Source organism: Mytilus trossulus, chromosome 1, assembly GCF_036588685.1.
Source record: "Mytilus trossulus isolate FHL-02 chromosome 1, PNRI_Mtr1.1.1.hap1, whole genome shotgun sequence".
NCBI lineage: Eukaryota > Metazoa > Mollusca > Bivalvia > Mytilida > Mytilidae > Mytilus > Mytilus trossulus.
Genome location: NC_086373.1, coordinates 25,227,721 through 25,248,094, shown reverse-complemented (window position 1 = coordinate 25,248,094; position 20,374 = coordinate 25,227,721). Strand labels below are relative to the sequence as shown.

The window sequence follows — 20,374 nt, the reverse complement described above, 5'->3', positions numbered from 1 at the left end:
TGTCATAATAATACCTCCTCGTCTATAACATTGGATTTGAACTTGCCTCAATGAAATAATTCATGAGTATATCTCGTAGAGAATATGGGTTTTTAGCGATACTTTTTAAGCCTTGTCGTTTATTTTTCCTGTTGACTCCTGCGTGTTACATGTCTATCTACATATTCGTTGAAACCACAGGTACAAATCTGTTTTGTTACAATTATATAAATACAAAAGATGTGGTACCATTTAACCTCAAGCAAATACCTATGATGTATCCATGGCTTGAGAATGTCATTCTACATGTTTTAAAATAAAAAATGTATACCAAGAAAGAAAGAATAAAATTTGAAATTATTGGTGACGAGATAATACACTTAAAATACACGGCTCATTTTGGGTCAATAAAACGATCGTTTTGATGAAACTATTTTGTATTGTAACAATAAGCATTACTGTTATTTTAGCTTTCGGTATTCTATGCTGCTGTCAATCGTTATTCAAGGACTAACTTTTTTTCAGACTTTAAAACCAGAGATAAAGTCGATGCATATTTCATCAGATATCTACTTCAGATTTGCAACAACTGTAGTGGAGACTAAAATTCTCAACGTAAATCAAAACGCATCAGAGATAATGTTTGATATGACTCTACCAGATTCAGCTTTTATAACAGGCTTTACAATGTAAGACCATATTGCTTTACTTTTACTGATAACCCTTGATAAGGTCGTTATCATGGTTATTGAGAATGCATTATCTGAAAAGTACACAGTATATGACAATTAGTAAATTTATGCACCCAAATGTATTATACCATAAAATTATCAATCAAACTTTGTATAACATTTCACGAGTAAATCGCAAACCAATTTTCCTAAAATAAACTTAATTACATTTCAACGTAATTTTGAGACAAAACATGTATCTAATTCAATAACGGTCAATCAGTCAATCAAAGATGATAGCATCCCCAAAGCTTTCGAAGAGATGAATTCATTAGAAAATACGATTTTTTTCATCAATCCCTTACTTTAAGTGACGTGCAGCTCCTTTTTATAATAAAACACGAAATCCATGATAAGAAACAACACGTCAATAAAAGTAGAGGATCGACGAAATGATGTATTTTTGGGAAAATATTCTTTCTAAAAAGCCGACTCAACCTGGCAATTACTGATAATTATCTACTAAACGCAATGATATAAAAAATTTAGATTCGAATGTATCCACTATGCATAAGTAACTACTAACCTTTTCATTTTTAAAGATTGACATTTTGTCGACATTGAAACATTGCGATGTTAAAAAATAACAATATTTACAGATATCAAGTAGTAATACTATAGGTTGAATGCTAGAAGTGTTTTTGTAATTTGCCCCAAAGTCCAAGATTGCTTTTACGTGCGGTGACTTGTTCAACATTTTGTGACCTAGGGACCTAGGCGATGAAATATAAAAATTGCACAACATGGACATAATGCATATACAATTTTCTCCTTATTATTTTTTTCGTTTTGTTAGTCAAGGACGACTCGACGTTTATTATTATTTTTGTGTTATTAAAATTTGCTGTTACAAAATATTAGAAATTACTATAAATTAAGGAATGTATTTCCCTCATGCAAAGCTCTGATTCCTTTCACGGATTTGGCTATACTTTTTGGACCTTTGGATTATAGCTCTTCATCATGGTCATCTTTTATATAAGCTTCGGATTTCAAATATTTTTGCCACAAGCATCACTGAAGAGACATGTATTGTCGAAATGCGCATCTGGTGCAAGAAAATTGGTACCGTTAATTTTATTACACTAAACGACCCTTTATTCAATCAACCCCTTATAATAACAACGTACTGATATTTATGATACATATTATAGTTTCCTTTATACAAGGTTAACGCTTACGGCATCTTTTAAAAAAAATAAGAATGCCATTCTTTGATTAACCGTTAAAGAATGTGTTATATTTAATATTGTCTTTGGCAATTCACAATTGCCAAAGCCAAAATTTTAATATAAAAGATACATGTATATGAGAAATGTATACCTACTAATACCTTCCGTATATTGTTTGCCGCTTTCCTTGTTGATCCTTTCACCTATTGCTTTAAATTACTATATTCTCATCGGATATTTCAAATTTATATAGATGACGGATCCAAAAATCGAGCATAAAATGTTAACTCGTCTTGAGTACAAAAGTTCATAGAAGTTTAAGTCTAGTATTTTATTGAATATTATTTGTCTGTTTCTCTATATATATATGATTTTCCCCATAACAATCAAGCATATTTGATACCGCAATTTCATATCGATCAAGTCAATTAAAAGTAAGTTGGTCGACGCATATTTGAGGTTTTGATATATTTATAAACATAAATCAAACTGATGCATGTGTCTGCTTTATTGGAACTTTAATGTGTACATCACGATCACTACCAAAATCTATGTTACACAGGGAAATAGGAGAAAAACGATATGCTGGTAACGTGAAAGAAAAGGAGAAAGCAAAGAAACAGTTCGAAAAAGCAAAAAGTCGCGGTGAAAGTGCAGGCCATATTGCTGCTTCGTAAGTGTAAAAATTGTTCTCAATCTTACATTCAATAAAATTGAGAATGGAAATGGGGAATGTGTCAAAGAGAAAACAACCCGACCATAAGAAAAGACAGCAGAAGTTCACCAACAGATATATATTCTATTCAATAGTTGAACTACCTTAGGTTTTCTAAATGAAATGAATAAAGGTAATAGATTGATTGAGAGAAAACAAATCCGGATTACAAACTAAAACCTAGGGAAACACTTAACTTATAAGAGGAAAACAACAAAACAATAAGAAGTGCAACAAAAAACAAACGACAAAGAAATATACATAGAAACGAACTATAAGGTAGCATTTTACTAACTAGCTACATGACATTTTAAGAAATAAAAGTGGGTTGAACCGGTTTTTTTTTTTGGCTAACTGAACATTGCGCGTTTATGGCAATGATGAGTGTACAACTTAAATGACAATAGAACATGTAAATTGCACAATAGAACCACAAACTGTTCGTCACAGGTAAATTTCTAAAAATTGAATATTATTCAGAATATTCAGGTTTGTAAGTATGTGATTTGATGTACTTTGATAACATTTACCGGAATATTAATACATAAGTGGTTTAGTGATTGGATAATTTATTGTATTATCAAGCTTTGTCGTTATTTCTAATATTTCAAGAAATAGAAATTATGATTATTACTATAAATTGATACAAAGATTGAAAGTACAATATGTTCAACGATTTTTTTGTAGTTTTCGTGCTTGTAGTATGTACCTATTTAGTTTCTGAAAAGATGAGTTCATCGTCATAACATTAACACATAAGTTAACCGCGTTTTTAACGTTCACAACAGTAAGTAGACATTATGATTTGAGAGCATTGTAATTTGGTTTACCCGCTGTCCGAATTTTCAACAAAACAATTGAATGGTAACAAGAGTCAAATGATGAATCAATGTTTGCATTTGCATACCTTTAACTGTTAAATGAAAGTATTTTGTCGTGAATAGAAATGCAAGGAAGTTAGCAGAAAACCTTTTCATAAAATGCAGTTAACAATATGACATATTTTACAGCCCACGAACTTCAAACAAGTTTAACATACTTGTTAATGTGGAGAGGAATGCATCGGTTGTGTTCAAATTGAAATATCAAGAATTGTTGAAACGAACCCTTGGATCATATCATCACGTGATTTATGTAGATCCTGGTCAAACAGTTGAAGACTTTGAAATAAAAGTGTTTATAAGTGAATCCAGAGAAATAATAGATCTATCAATACCACCACTTGATGGCAAAACAAAAGTTGGTAAGAATATTTGTATAAATAAATCTATTTAAAGGAACAGGCAGCACAGTCCAACGAAATGTCCTATACTATGTTTGCGACTTTAGGCTCAAGAAAAATGTTGCATATTATTTCAAGCGTTTTCCGGAATAACAAATGTTGGAATTAGATTTGAATGATTGTATCTCGTGGAATTAACTTTTGCACGAATCAAAGATAATAGAAAGTGTAAAGTCCAAACGATAGTTAATACATAATCATAAATAAAATTCTCATTTAACTAGAAATAAATGAAACTAATGTATGAATATATAAAACAGAGCGAAGTATCATCAGCTTTAAAATTTGTGTTCATATCAATGGCTTCCATCATATATACTTATCATTTTTACAACTTGAATACATTTAAGACTTTAAAAACCCTTGTAACATAACTGTCTATTTTATTAATGAGACCTTTCGGCAATTTATTTTTCCCTTTGAAATTGGTAAGCGAATTAAAGATGTTAGGTGTACAAGAATGAAATTTAAGACCAATTCAAATAGCAGCGAATAAGAATTTTGAATTAACATTTTTGTTTTCAAGTATTTTTAATTTCTAGTTATAACATAAAAGATAGTTTGATACTGAATGCAGCTTTGATTAAAAGTTTGAACAAGGTTTTTAACTTCTCTTTTTGTGTTATTCTTTGTAAAACTTTTGAATTAAAGATTAATAAGTTGCTTTATGATATATAGGGCATTCAGTATACAAACATGTCATAGGAATGCTTGATAAAATATTATTAACCATGAACTTTATTCTATTTTAGAAAATGTTAAATTTGTTAATATTAAACATGTTTCACCAAAGAGAATTGACATAAGATACGCTCCAAGTGTTCAGAATCAGAAAGCAATGTCAAAACAAGGTATATCTGGACAGTTTAAAGTGAAGTATGATGTAACTAGGAATAAAGATGCTGGAGATTTATTGGTAAAGTGTTTTTTTAAATTATTTTAATAGTACAATTTTGTTTGCTTCATCAGTTGCTTAACATGCCGAAGGCCATACGGGTGCCTTTAATGTGGTATGGGAGTCTAAATTAGAAATGATAGAATTTGTTCATACTTTGCCAAAACGTAGTATTTATTGATACATGTTCAAAACTATAATAAAAATGATAGGTCATCTCGCATTTTTTTATGGATTATACAAGAAAAACATCATGTGATTAGAAGCTAAACTGAATGATAAAATTGTGAAATAAAATACGAGAAGATTGCTTTAAGGATATACTTTGAGAATATCGAAAGAAAAGATAGGGTCACCGTACGTTTTTTTCCGGCTTTAATACAAAACAGCAAAATTCCATGTAGATTCCTTCAGAAAATCCACTGTTTCAGAGTTATCTCCATTAAAAAGGGCAATTTTTTTAAACATTTAAAATAAGGCAAAATATATATACACTTGTAAAATATTTACATTTTAAAATTATCTTAAAAAAATATTCTTCTAAATACAAATTAACATTAGTTGTCTGCATTCCTGCATCAGATTTCGCTACCTGAAAATATGGACCTGAGATTCTCTTGTTTTTACAATCCAAGATGGCGATAGACCACCATACCACCTTAAGTGTATAAATTCAATAGAAAAAAAGAAGATGTGGTATGGTTGCCAATGGGACAACTCTCCACAAGGAACCAATATGACACAGAAATTAACAACTATTGGTTACCGTACGGCCTATAAAAATAAGCAAAGACCATACCGTATAGTCATCTATAAAAGGCCCTGAAATGAGAATGTAAAACAATTCAAATGAGAAAACTAACGGCTTAATTTCTGTAAAAAAAATTAACGAAAAATAAATATGTAACACACACAAACGACAACCGCTGACATACTGGCACCTGACTTGGAACAGGCACACATTCTTGAGAATGCCGTGACATCTTGCCTGATAAGCAATTGAAAGAACAGTTTACCTGAAGGCAACTATAGATAGCAATCAGTCAGCATAATGAACGTATTAATTTTTAACAGCTTTTTGCGATTGATAAACATCTAAACGCAACTAATCACATATAGCACATAACACAGAAAGACACTGATATAAGATTGAGAATGGAACTGGGGAACGTGTCAAAAAGACAACAACCCGACCATAGAAAAGATAACAGCAAAAGGTCACCAACAGGTCTTCAATGTATCGAGAAATTCCCTGAACCGGAGGCGTCCTTCAGCTGCTCCCCCCCCCCCCCCAACATTTACTAGTTCAGTGATAATGAACGCCATACTAAACTCCAAATTGAACACAAAAAACTAAAATTGAAAATAAATACAGGACTAACAAAGGCCAGAGGCTCCTGATTTGGGACAGACGCAAAATTGCGGCAGGGTTAAACATGTTTATGAGATCTCAATCCTCCTCCTATACCTCTAGCCAATGAAAAAAAGTAAATGCATAACAATACGCACATAAAAATTCAGTTCAAGAGAAGTCCGAGTCTGATGTCAGAAGATGTAACCAAAGAAAATAAACAAACGTACCTATTTGAAAGTACACACAATAGCACAAACTAGTTCCAAACCAAACACAACTGATAAAAAGTCATGATCTAAAAGTCTACGATTTAAAGCAGTGCACTGTTCACGGATTCAATAAAAAAAACCGCCGTAAACATGTTTTTGTTTGGTAAATAATTATGTAGAATTAGTGCGTCATTGACATCTACATTATCTATTAAAGTGTTTTACAATTTAAACACGTACAATATACAACGTACAAGATACATATTGGTAGTTTTACCAACACAGTTCAATGGCTGATTGACCATTTAGTAGAAATACAAACAAGCCAGACTGCAGAGATCATTCAACATTTATTGGTTTCAATCGTTGTGTAGAATATAGTCTTTTTTCTTTTTGTGTTTTACGATCCAATGGTATCACTTTTTGAATTTTGACTCCTCAATGCTCTTCAACTTTGTAATTGTTTTGGCTTTATAAATATTTTGATATGAGTGTCACTGATGAGTCTAATGTAGACGAAACGCGCGTATGGCGTACTTAATTATAATCCTGGTACCTTTGATAATTATTTACACCACTGGGTCGATGACACTGCTGGTGGACGTTTCGTCCCCCAGGGTATCACCAGCCCAGTAGTCAACATTTCGGTGTTGACATGAATATCAATAATGTGGTCATTTTTACAAATTTCCTGTTTACAAAACTGAATTTTTCGAAAAACTAAGGATTTTCTTATCCCAGGCATATATTACCTTAGCCGCTTTGGCAAAACATTTTGGAATTTTGAATCCTCAATGCTCTTCAACTTTGTAATTGTTTGGCTTTATGAACATTTTGATTTTGATTTCTGGTACATTTGATAATTATTCTACAAAAATACGGAAAAAAATCTAAATAATAAGCGCCACTTAAATAAATAAAACATTGAACCAAACCATCTGAAAATCAAACTTATTGTGAAGATTTTTTTTTAGGTAGTGAATGGATATTTCGTTCATATGTTTGCCCCAAAAGACATTAAACCGCTACCTAAAGATGTGATGTTTGTGTTAGACAAAAGTGGGAGTATGCAAGGAAGAAAAATGAACCAACTGAAAGAGGCAATGAAGCTTATCATGCAGGATATGAAACCAGAAGACAAACTAAATATTTTGTTTTTTGACAGCAAGTTTGCTTGGTTAAGCAAAACCGAAATGTTAGAAGGGACAAAAGTTAATTTTGATAAAGCAAACAGATTTATAGACCCCGTTATTGCTAGGGGAGGTAAGTAATGTTAGTTTTTACTTTTAAAATGGACATAACAGTTTTTGATATTTATTTGATTTCTTATTTCATGATAAACTTGAGGTCAAAGACTTAAAAAAGAGAACAAATATTGCCGGATTTCAACACATTTATGCAATAGAATAAATGTGAACAAATTAAATACAGTTTTACATAAAGCTCAAATAAACACAAACTTTCGTTTTCGTTTCAAAATTGAGGAACAAGTGCTTTCGTAGTTTTTTCCCTCTACCCAAAGCTTTAAAACTTTCCCGTTCTTCAGTAATCAGTTGAAAGACAATTACTGATTAAATCACAAAGTATTGTGGAGCGTCATTCGTTGGGAAGATTATTAAACCTCTTTTATCATATACAACTTTCGGAATTTTGTAATATTTGAAAATTGAATATACTTTTTAAGTTTATACATTATTTAGATTTTTTAACTTTTAAAAGCGATCGTCACTGATGAGTCTCTTGTAGACAAAACGATCCGCTTCCGGGTCCGTAAAATTGTAACCCAGGTGGTATTGATGAGACAGCTTTAATTTTTGAAAATCATGTCTTTTCCTTTTTCTATTGTGTGATGATTATCAAGACATGACTCTCGTAAACCCTGGATCTGACTAGTTATGGACTCTTAACAAATGCGCAGAAAATTGATGGTTCTATGTTTAATAACGTCTGTTAACAGTTAAACAGCAGAACAAGTAAATTCGAGCCTATCGAATGTACTCTTTTTCAAAACGCTCGCAACACATTATTTCATAAAACTAAAATCAAGCCTAATATTGTTTGAATCAGCCGCTGATAAAACAGACACATTCAACTAACATTCTTAAATTTTTAGATGTACGATTTCAATTTCAAAGCCCCATCATCATGTAACCCTTAAGAATATACAATTGACATTCTATTGAGTGTTTATTTAAGAAATAATTCGTTCATGCCATACTCTATGCTCATTTTAACATGGGTAGGCATTATATTTGTTAATATCTTAATACCGAGCGTTAGCGAGGTATTAAATGTTTAAAAATATAATGCCTACCCATGTTAACATGAGCATAGAGCATGGCAGGACAGAATTATTTCGATTCTAATAGGAATATTTTGAACTTTTGTACTTCGAAGCGGACCTATAGTGGACGCTCGAAATGTCGCCATTTTGATTTGATAAACAAACACATTATAGAAAAATCAACAGTTTATCAATAAAAAAAGAACAGAAACATTTAAACTTACTTCTAGAATGTTTTTATTTAATTTCCTAGCGAGCAACACCAACAAAAATGTCCATTTTGATCTCTGGCGTTGTTCAAAATTTATCTGACGTTGCAATTTTTATTGTGACGTCAATCACGTGCAGCCCATGTTCTATTCAAATTAGAACATGGCTTTGTACCCAAAGCTAAAGGAGAACGTCATTTTAGAATAATATGTCGTATTTCTTCCTATAAAATACTATTCATTTAGATTTAGAATTAAGCAAAACAATGACCAAATTGAAAACTTTATCCGTCTGCAAATAAAACAAACGTAGGCCTCGATCTTTTTAAAATCAAACATATTTTCTTTGATATATTCATAATCTGTCTATCACAGGCATATTCCCGAATTTCAAAGGTATTTTGTACATAACTGTCCGAATTCTATCATTTTGATAGACGAAAACCAGACTGAGATCAATGGATCAGTGACAGAAATTCATTGTTTGCAATTTGTGATTAAATGAGTCTAACAAAAAAACCTTTCAGGAACAAATATCAACACAGCAGTAACAGAAGGGATAAAACTTTTAACGAAGCACTTAGATACTAACAAATCATCTATAGTAATGTTTCTAACAGATGGACGTGCAACTTCAGGAGAAACTTTTCAAAGTACTATTTTAAAAAATGTAAAAACTGAAAATGAAGCCAGACTACCTATCTTTAGCTTGGGTTTCGGAAACAATTTGGATTTTAACTTTCTTAAACAGATGTCTGCACAGAATAATGGATTTGCGCGACGAATATATGAAGATTCGGATGCCTCTTTGCAAATAAAGGGATTATATTCTGAAATTTCATCCACTCTTTTAAAAAATGTATCCTTTAATTATGTTGGTGACATTGACATGAACACACTCACAAAGACCCGTTATCCATCGTACTTTGGAGGTTCGGAGTTGATAGTTGCTGGAAAAATAAAATCTAACAGTTCTAACATAGTACCCCGTGTCAATGGTTGGAATAATGGATACATAGATCTGGTTTGGAAACCAAGACCAGTTCCAGACCTGAAAGCAATTACCACTGATACTGATTTATCAAAAATAACAGAGAAAATGTGGGCATATCTAACAATTAAACAGTACCTAAAAGACATCGAGGATGATATATCGACCGCTATGAAGGACGAAATTAAAGCTAAGATCATATCTTTGGCAACAGAAGTAAGTTTGATTGCCAATCTCGTTTGATGTCCAAAGTCTTTTATTAAACATATATTGATAAAGTTATCGAACTTCGAGATAAATTAGAAAAATTGGGAGAGTAAAAAAAAATCAAATTAGACAAAATCAACGCTCGATTTTATCTGTTCAAGGAACGAAATGAAAAACACGTAATATTCCTGTACTGATACAGGTGTTTCCAAAGTAAATGATGGTTTAAAGCTGATTTTATTGCTACCTAAATATCTCAACTGTATTAAACCTGTTATTTAGAAGTTGTCAAAGCTTTGTAAACATACATTACAAACACCAAACTGTTTATTCAGTTTAGGAAAAATGACATATACAAAGAAACTGGAATGTTAATAAAATACCTATTGGAAAATCGGACATTGATAGTATGATAACAACAATTAAACAAACACATCTAAAGGACTTAACATTGATTTACTGTTGCTTTTTTTTTTATTCATACACAAATATTTGGAGCATAATGAACATATAAATGACACCCAAATTTGTCTTTTAAGTACCAGTTTGTTACACCCTTTACATCTATGGTAGTAACTGCACCTGAGCTCCGACAACCAAGACAACCAAGACCGTTCAGCAGCCAAAGTGAGTAGATAAAAATAAAATACCACGGAATCTTATTTTCGAAATGTTACTCTTCAAGAATTACAAAGCACTTTAAGATATAGATAAACCAAAGTAAATAGCAAATTTAAAACACAAACAACTCCCTGCTCATTGTATCAGAATTTATATCATATACTAGTGTTTCCCTAAATCATATCCTGGATCTTTTATTCATAAAATAATAATTAAATTTATTTATGAAGTATATTTTAAGGTTTTAGTTTTATAAACTGTTGTTTTCAATTAAAGTGGTCACTTATCAATACGCTTAAGGCTTTTTAACGAATAACTTGTAATTAAGCAACAGCAAAGTTGTATTAGTGAACAAATAATCAGTAAAATTTTGTGACATAGTATTTTAGTTAATTATAAATTGATAAACTAGAAATAAAATAATTATTATCAAAGGTATTACGATTATAAATTAAACATAAACGAACCTTTTAGCTTATCATATATTATTCTTAAAATACTTTAGTTTTATTGTTGTGTTTATGCCCGTCACCTGACCAATTCTCATACACATGTTCCGAACCAAAAGTTTCGAGTGAGCACCTTAAAGCATAAAGCAGGACAAATGCTACAAACGAGTAATCATTGAAATGTCATATTACATTTCCTTGTTTTAAAACGTGTACCGAATAGCATAATGTACCATACATTTATATGTGAATAAGTCATGCATAATATTACCGGAGTTTATCTCCTTTATTCGGATCTGTAATTTCCTGTCCGGCATTGATTATGCTTTTTTTCCAATATTGACAATATCATCTCTTAACATTTGTTTTAGATTTTGATTTTTTTAAAGATATTTTCACTTCGAGCATCATTGAATAATAACTATTTGATCAATGCCAATCTGGTGCAGACATATTAGTATTAGTTGGTGGTGTTTCTTCATTAAATGTAACACACTTACCAGTATCGTTGGTGGTGTTTCTTCATTAAATAAAACACACTTACCAGTAACGTTGGTGATGTTTCTTCATTAATAGTCCAGTCAAACTAAGATTTAACCTCAAACTAATTGCAACAGAAAATGTTTTAGTTCTAATCTAAATCATTATGCCCTTTATATACACAGAAAAAAGTCCCATAAAATCTAACTTGAGGAAAACTCAAAATCAGCATATTTAATTTCCTATGGAAATTAACATTGGAAGGGGAGATAACTCTTACAAAAATGAGTCTTTTTTTGTCATTTTTTTGTTGTTTCTCTAGAAATTTATTTTAAGTATGATATTCTGATGAGGTTATAAGTTTGTATTTGACTGAATTATATAATCTTCTGCTCATGAAATGTACAAAACCGAAGTGTCATGGGTAGTTTTATTTTTTTCGTGCATTTTTCATTAAAGAAATTGCAAATTTGAAGCTTTGTAACCATTTTGAAAAAATAATGTGAAAATTTGGTAATGTTTATATCTGTATATTATATTATTTCAGCAACTCAATTATCTAAAGAAATTTTAAACCACAAAAAGAAGAATACATGCTTAATTATTTTTATTAAATTTGAGATTCTTTACCTTGACATGTTGAAAAATTCAATAAATGGTGAACTAATGAATTACGAAATCTAGATTGTAGCTTGATAAAATATATGAAAACACCTTTAAAATTGTTTGTTATACTGTAAAGACCGCTAAACAATCAAGAATCAATACATTCTGATGAATAGAAGCGGTAAAGTTATAATTTTGTATCAATTTTTATTGATATTTCTACCTGTTTTGCAAGAGTTATCTCCCTTTTCAATACAAATCTCCATAGGAATTTTAAATGGTGATTTTTTTAGTCTTCCTCAAGTTAGATTTTATGGGACTTTTTTCTGTGTATATTTGGGGTATAATGCTAACGATTAAAACTTAAAAATCTTCTGTTGCAATTACTTTCAGGTTATGGTCAAATTTATGCTAGATTGACTGGACTATAAATGTAACACACCACTTACCAGTAACATTGGTAGTGTTTCTTCATTAAATGTAACACACTAACCAGTAACGTTGGTGATGTTTCTTCATTAAATGTAACACACTAACCAGTAACGTTGGTGATGTTTCTTCATTAAATGTAACACACTTACCAGTAACGTTGATGGTGTTTCTTCATTAAATGTAACACACTAACCAGTAACGTTGGTGGTGTTTCTTTATTAAATGTAACACACTTACCAGTAACATTGGTGGTGTTTCTTTATTAAATATAACACACTTAAGGAATAACAGTACTGTAGTTGAAGAGTTGCCACCGTCAATTGTAGATTTGACGGTTTCAAATGCAGTTTTACTGGCGACGCGTAGAACGGAGATTTGCGACCGTCAACTTAAAATTGACGGTGGCAACTCTTCAACTACAGTACTGTTATTCCGATTCAAGTGCATTACAAAAAGAAAAAAGTATAATAAAACTTGAAAAATTGTCTAAATTTGTCAAATAAAAAAAAATCCGCGGAACTTCATGATTGATATTGACACAAAGACGTCATGGCTATATCTTAAGTCATACAAATGAAAAATTACAAACTGGAGGATATTACGTTACCTGTATGCTTCAAATTCGGATAAAATTACATCAAAACGGCGAATCCGAGGTAGGTGTTGATTTATTTTCGATTATATGGTAGTAATCAAACAATTGCTGATTCGTCAATTCAAAATGGCGGGGCCATCCTTAGTTACGCCTGGTCAACTGTGGAATTGACGGCAACTTTTAGCCAATGAAAAAAAATGTTACATTCAAGTTGCATTAGAATTACCAGTATCGTTGGTGGTGTTTCTTCTTGATAAATGTCACACATTTACCAGTAACGTTGGTGGTGTTCTTCATTAATGTAACACACTTACCAGTAACGTTGATAGTGTTTTTTCATTAAATGTAACACATTTACCAGTAACATTGGTAGTGTTTCTTAATTTAATATAACACACTTGCCATTAACGTTGCTGGTGTTTCTTCATTTAATGTAACACACTTGCCATTAACGTTGGTGGTGTTTCTTTATTAATATAACACACTTGTCATTAACGTTGCTGGTGTTTCTTCATTTAATGTAACACACTTGCCATTAACGTTGGTGGTGTTCTTCATTAATGTAACACACTAACCAATAATGTTGATGGTATTCTTCATTAAATGTAACACACTTACCAGTAACGTTGGTGGTGTTTCTTTATTAAATGTAACACACTTACCAGTTACGTTGGTGGTGTTTTTTCATTAAATGTAACACACTTACCAGTAACGTTGGTGGTGTTTTTTCATTAAATGTAACACACTTACCAGTAACGTTGGTGGTGTTTTATCATTAAATCTAACACACTTGCCATTAACGTTGGTGGTGTTTTTTCATTAAATGTAACACACTTACCAGTTACGTTGGTGGTGTTTCATCATTTAATGTAACACACTTACCAGTAACGTAGATGGTGTTTTTTCATTAAATGTAACGCACTTACCAGTAACATTGGTAGTGTTTCTTCATTTAAAGTAACACACTTGCCATTAACGTTGCTGGTGTTTCTTATTTAAATGTAACACACTTACCAGTAACGTTGGTGGTGTTTTTTCATTAAATGTAACACACTTACCAGTTACATTGGTAGTGTTTCTTCATTTAATATAACACACTTGCCATTAACGTTGGTGGTGTTTTTTCATTAAATATAACACACTTGTCATTAACGTTGCTTGTGTTTCTTCATTTAAGGTAGCACAATACAAAGATTTTACAACTGCAACTCCCAAGTTTTAAAATGCTGTAACTTTCTTAATAATGCTTGAAAATGTATAAAAGTGGTAGTTTTGGATAGCTAACAGATTACTCTTTCAAATTAATGCAATCTTAATATTATGCAACAATTACGTAACCAATTATAAGGTTAACTGTGTCTAAAATATTTTTCACCAAATTTCCACTTTCAAATGTAATTAGCTTCTGCATAGGTATCCCTAGAGGGTTGATTTTATTATATGTTGTTCATATGGCCATTATCTACAAAAGAGTGTCTCGGATTTCAGATAGAATGTATAGAACAAATTTTACACCTAATTAAACATTATCTTCTTTTATGTGGTTAGGATGTTTACACTAATTAGAGATTTATGAGAGAATGGAATACGATAGAGACAATCTGAGACACCTTTTTGAAGCCCATGATGTGTTGAATAAGATTTTGTTAAAATTTTCTGCATATTTAAAGAGACGAAAGAGCTAAATTCATTCAAGTGAACTTACCCAGATTTTGCCACTAATTGCATAATAGTTGATTACATAATGATTGCATAATCAAAATATTGCATTCATTTAAAAGATTAATCTTTTATCTATCTATATATACCTCTTTTATTATTTTCTATGCATTCATAAGAAAGTTACAGCCTTTCATAGGTTAGTGATTGGAAGTAAAAAAATCTTTGTATTGTGCTACCTTAATGTAACACACTTACCAGTAATGTTGGTAGTGTTTCTTCATTTAATATAACACACTTACAAGTATCGTTGGTGGTGTTTTTTCATTAAATGTAACACACTTACCAGTAACGTTGGTAGTGTTTCTTCATTTAATATAACACACTTACCAGTAACATTGGTAGTGTTTTTTCATTAAATGTAACACACTTACCAGTAACATTGGTAGTGTTTCTTCATTTAATATAACACACTTGCCATTATCGTTGGTGGTGTTTTTTCATTAAATGTAACACACTTACCAGTAACACTGGTAGTGTTTTTTCATTTAATATAACACACTTACCAGTAACATTGGTAGTGTTTCTTCATTTAATATAACACACTTGCCATTATCGTTGGTGGTGTTTTTTCATTAAATGTAACACACTTACCAGTTACGTTGGTGATGTTTCATCATTTAATGTAACACACTTACCAGTAACGTTGATGGTGTTTTTTCATTAAATGTAACACACTTACCAGTACCATTGGTAGTGTTTCTTCATTTAATATAACACACTTGCCATTATCGTTGGTGGTGTTTTTTTTATTAAATGTAACACACTTACCAGTAACGTTGGTGGTGTTTCATCATTTAATGTAACACACTAACCAGTAACGTTGATGGTGTTTTTTCATTAAATGTAACACACTTACCAGTAACATTGGTAGTGTTTCTTCATTAAATATAACACACTTATCATTAACGTTGCTGGTGTTTCTTCATTTAATGTAACACACTTACTAGTAACGTTGGTGGTGTTTTTTCATTAAATGTAACATTATTACCAGTAACATTGGTAGTGTTTCTTCATTTAATATAACACACTTGCCATTAACGTTGCTGGTGTTTCTTCATTAAATGTAACACACTTACCAGTAACGTTGGTGGTGTTCTTCAATAAATCTAACACACTTACCAGTAACGTTGATGGTGTTTTTTCATTAAATGTAACACACTTACCAGTATCTTTGGTGGTGTTTCTTCATTCAATATAACACTCTTACCAGTAACGTTGGTGATGTTTCTTCATTAAATGTAACACACTTACCAGTTACGTTGGTGGTGTTTCTTCATTAAATGAATCACACTTACCAGTTACATTGGTTTTGTTTCTAAATCTAATGTTACACACTTACCAGTAACGTTGGTGGTGTTTCTTCATTAAATGTAACACACTTACAAGTATCGTTGGTGGTGTTTCTTCATGATAAATGTAACACACTTACTAGTCACATTGGTGATGTTTCTTCATTAAATGTAACACACTTGCCATTAACGTTGGTGGTGTTTTTTCATTAAATGTAACACACTTACCAGTAACATTGGTAGTGTTTTTTCATTAAATGTAACACACTTGCCATTAACGTTGGTGATGTTTCTTCATTAAATGTAACACACTTACCAGTAACGTTGGTGGTGTTTCTTCATTAAATGTAACACACTTGCCATTAACGTTGGTGGTGTTTTTTCATTAAATGTAACACACTTACCAGTAACATTTGTAGTGTTTTTTCATTAAATGTAACACACTTACCAGTAACATTGGTAGTGTTTCTTCATTTAATATAACACACTTATCATTAACGTTGCTGGTGTTTCTTCATTTAATGTAACACACTTACCAGTAACGTTGGTGGTGTTTTTTCATTAAATGTAACACAATTACCAGTAACATTGGTAGTGTTTCTTCATTTAATATAACACACTTGCTATTAACGTTGCTGGTGTATCTTCATTAAATGTAACACACTTACCAGTAACGATTGTGTGGTTCTTCAAAAAATCTAACACACTTACCAGTAACGTTGATGGTGTTTTTTCATTAAATGTAACACACTTACCAGTATCGTTGGTGGTGTTTCTTCATTCAATATAACACACTTACCAGTAACGTTGGTGATGTTTCTTCATTAAATGTAACACACTTACCAGTTACGTTGGTGGTGTTTCTTCATTAAATGAATCACACTTACCAGTAACATTGGTTTTGTTTCTAAATCTAATGTTACACACTTACCAGTAACGTTGGTGGTGTTTCTTCATTAAATGTAACACACTTACAAGTATCGTTGGTGGTGTTTCTTCATGATAAATGTAACACACTTACTAGTCACATTGGTGATGTTTCTTCATTAAATGTAACACACTTGCCATTAACGTTGGTGGTGTTTTTTCATTAAATGTAACACACTTACCAGTAACATTGGTAGTGTTTTTTCATTAAATGTAACACACTTGCCATTAACGTTGGTGATGTTTCTTCATTAAATGTAACACACTTACCAGTAACGTTGGTGGTGTTTCTTCATTAAATGTAACACACTTGCCATTAACGTTGGTGGTGTTTTTTCATTAAATGTAACACACTTACCAGTAACATTGGTAGTGTTTTTTCATTAAATGTAACACACTTGCCATTAACGTTGGTGATGTTTCTTCATTAAATGTAACACACTTGCCAGTAACGTTGGTGGTGTTTTTTCATTAAATGTAACACACTTACCAGTAACGTTGGTGGTGTTTCTTCATTAAATGTAACACACTTACCAGTAACGTTGGTGGTGTTTTTTCATTAAATGTAACACACTTACCAGTAACGTTTGTGGTACTTCTTCATTAAATGTAACTCACTACCTGACACCTACTATTTCACGAATGAAATTCTTAAACTATTTAAAATATAGTGATGATGCAAGTGTTGAATTCATATTAGTTTTCGATATATACAAAGCTTTCAAAGAAAAATCGTATGAGTTTTCATTTCATTTCAAAATTTAGAAAAAACATTATTGATAAAAACTAGTATGAATAATTAATACATGTCTTGTAAAACAACACGATGAGACAATCGTCTATATGTGATGTTAAAGGTGGAGTCAACATAATACGTTGTGTTTGTTATTTATTCAGTCTCTCAACGTCCTGCAAGTGGTCCACCTATTTTTCGAAATTTTCAACAACGTATAGGAATCGCTTCGAATTCTGTACCACAGTTTCAACCAAGTAGTCGACATTTTGGAGGTGCAGTTGGCGGTGGCATTGGCGGAGGAGGAAGAAGTTTAAGCTCAAAACGTTTTATGAGACCAGGTACTTATCTGAAAGATGTTTTTCTTTCATTTGTGATGTGTAGTTATTGCACCGCACCCGGAAGCGGACTTAAGCTGTCTCCTCAACACAAACACTTATTATTTCATGGAAAATAGACATCTCACTACCCTTCGAAACATATTAAAGCAAAAATACCTGACAGGCGCAACAACTCGATGGGGGTTAAATATGTTTAATGAGATTACAACCTCCACCTATACCTTTACCCATTGAGAATAAACAATCACACAGATATACCACGGTAAAACTCAATTTGAAGAAGTCTGAGTTCAACGTCAGAACAGAATAAGCAACGCAAACTGACCAATTCTCCATTTTCATTTTCAATTTTATATATTTCATTTAATTTTAACATTGGTGGGGTTTTGTACATTTTATAAGTATACGTCTTGACATGCGACACATTCACGACGGACGTACACATTCAAGTTAAACATTTAAAAACAAGATCTTTTATTAAAGATATGTATTTTTTTATACTGCATTCATACTTCGTATAAATGCCAAGTTCGCATTATGTTTTTAAATCTTATTCTAAATACCAATCTAAAGCATTCTTTATTTTATTATCTTCTTTTAATTTCTTCTATTTTTAGTTATTCTAACTCTATGGGTCTTAAAGTTATGCTAATTTTTTATGGTTCTTTAAGTTACTATAGACGTTTATTCTAAAATTTAAAAAAAAGGGGTAAACATTTGTTGTGCATGCATGATTCGCCATATGAATTAGTACTCAGTTGATTTATCGAAGAAAAGACACAATAGAGAAAATGACACAATCAATACCATTACAGACAAAACGACTAGTCTGCTATCATAAGATCAAGGATGGCAAAACATATTGCTTTCTTTTATACACAGATGTATCGTACGGTCAAATATTTATTGATGTAGTGTCGAATAACGTCTCTATTTTATAAAACTCTTTTTTGCAGCCTTTTTTTTACCAAGAAGTACTGTCCTGTAAATTAATTCAAAATAGTTAAATGTATATTTAAACGACTTAGATATTTATTTTACACAGTCTTTAAAAGTCGTGTTAATGGCATTAGCAGAGGCGGAGGAGGCGGTATCGCAAAGAATCCAATGAGTGCAGGTTTTTATTCCTTTTTATTATATTTTGTGTTTACTTGTTTTTTTATATGTATAAAATATCTTGTGGTAGTTAAACAGTGCTTCCCTTCCATGAAAAGGAAAGTAACTTGGCATGTCGTGATGGTCTGAGAATGATTGAGTTGGGTTTACTAGCTGATCAACATAAATGCTACTTACCCTTCCGGAGCACCTGAGATCACCCTAGTTTTTGGTGGGTTTCGTGTTGTTTATTCTTTAGTTTTCTATGTTGTGTCATGTGTACTATTGTTTTTCTGTTTGTCTTTTTCATTTTTAGCCATGGCGTTGTCAGTTTGTTTTAGATTTACGAGTTTGACTGTCCCTTTGGTATTTTTCGTTCCTCTTCTATTCACCATAAGGCATAATGTTTCCAAAAAACTGTTTAAAGTACAAAGAATGGGTCTCGGAAGTATATGGGACACTAACCTTTTATTATTGATGTAAATTCTAAAACTAAACGATATTAACGCATTACAAAAAGACAAAAAAAATATTTTGATTTGATGACTGCAAAAAGATTTTATACGGGTTTGAAAGATCACATCTTAAATGAACCGTGATCTGCATATACATTACTTAATGTTAACCTGTAAGAGTACTAATTAATAACTTATAATTGTAATAAATTGGTGCACAAAGAACAGGAATAACAGCTTTGGCATAGTTTTTTTCTTCTTAAATAAATGCTATTTCTATATTCATGAGCGAAATGAAATATACCACGAAGATAGACAACGATTGTCAAAAAAAGAGTTGTACAGATTCTAACTAAATTCATAGAAAAAATTGCAATTCAAACATTATTCACGTTTGCTGGATTTAAAGGTATGAAGGGGTTCCTGTTCCTGTTCCTGTTACATTATGTACACAGTCATGTATCACCATCATTGATGGCGATCCGATGGATGCATCTGTTGTAGGGTTGTCACTGACTCAGACGTACTTAAGACTGTGCGAATACACACTAATTCAAAATTTAACAATCGGGAATAGAACTGTTATTTGGATGGAGAGTTG

At 31.6% G+C, this 20,374-nt stretch overlaps 1 protein-coding gene across 1 annotated transcript in view; it reads left to right on the top strand.

Annotated features, from left to right (window-relative positions):
* The window catches only part of LOC134706680 (inter-alpha-trypsin inhibitor heavy chain H3-like), a 29,345-nt gene that overhangs the window by 2,833 nt on the left and 6,138 nt on the right, over positions 1 to 20,374 (top strand). The window contains exons 2-10 of the mRNA XM_063565879.1: positions 505 to 668; positions 2,445 to 2,555; positions 3,608 to 3,840; positions 4,632 to 4,795; positions 7,312 to 7,600; positions 9,358 to 10,037; positions 10,568 to 10,655; positions 18,047 to 18,223; positions 19,269 to 19,340. Coding sequence (XP_063421949.1) covers positions 505 to 668; positions 2,445 to 2,555; positions 3,608 to 3,840; positions 4,632 to 4,795; positions 7,312 to 7,600; positions 9,358 to 10,037; positions 10,568 to 10,655; positions 18,047 to 18,223; positions 19,269 to 19,340 — 1,978 coding nt within the window. The remainder of the gene's footprint in view (positions 1 to 504; positions 669 to 2,444; positions 2,556 to 3,607; positions 3,841 to 4,631; positions 4,796 to 7,311; positions 7,601 to 9,357; positions 10,038 to 10,567; positions 10,656 to 18,046; positions 18,224 to 19,268; positions 19,341 to 20,374) is intronic.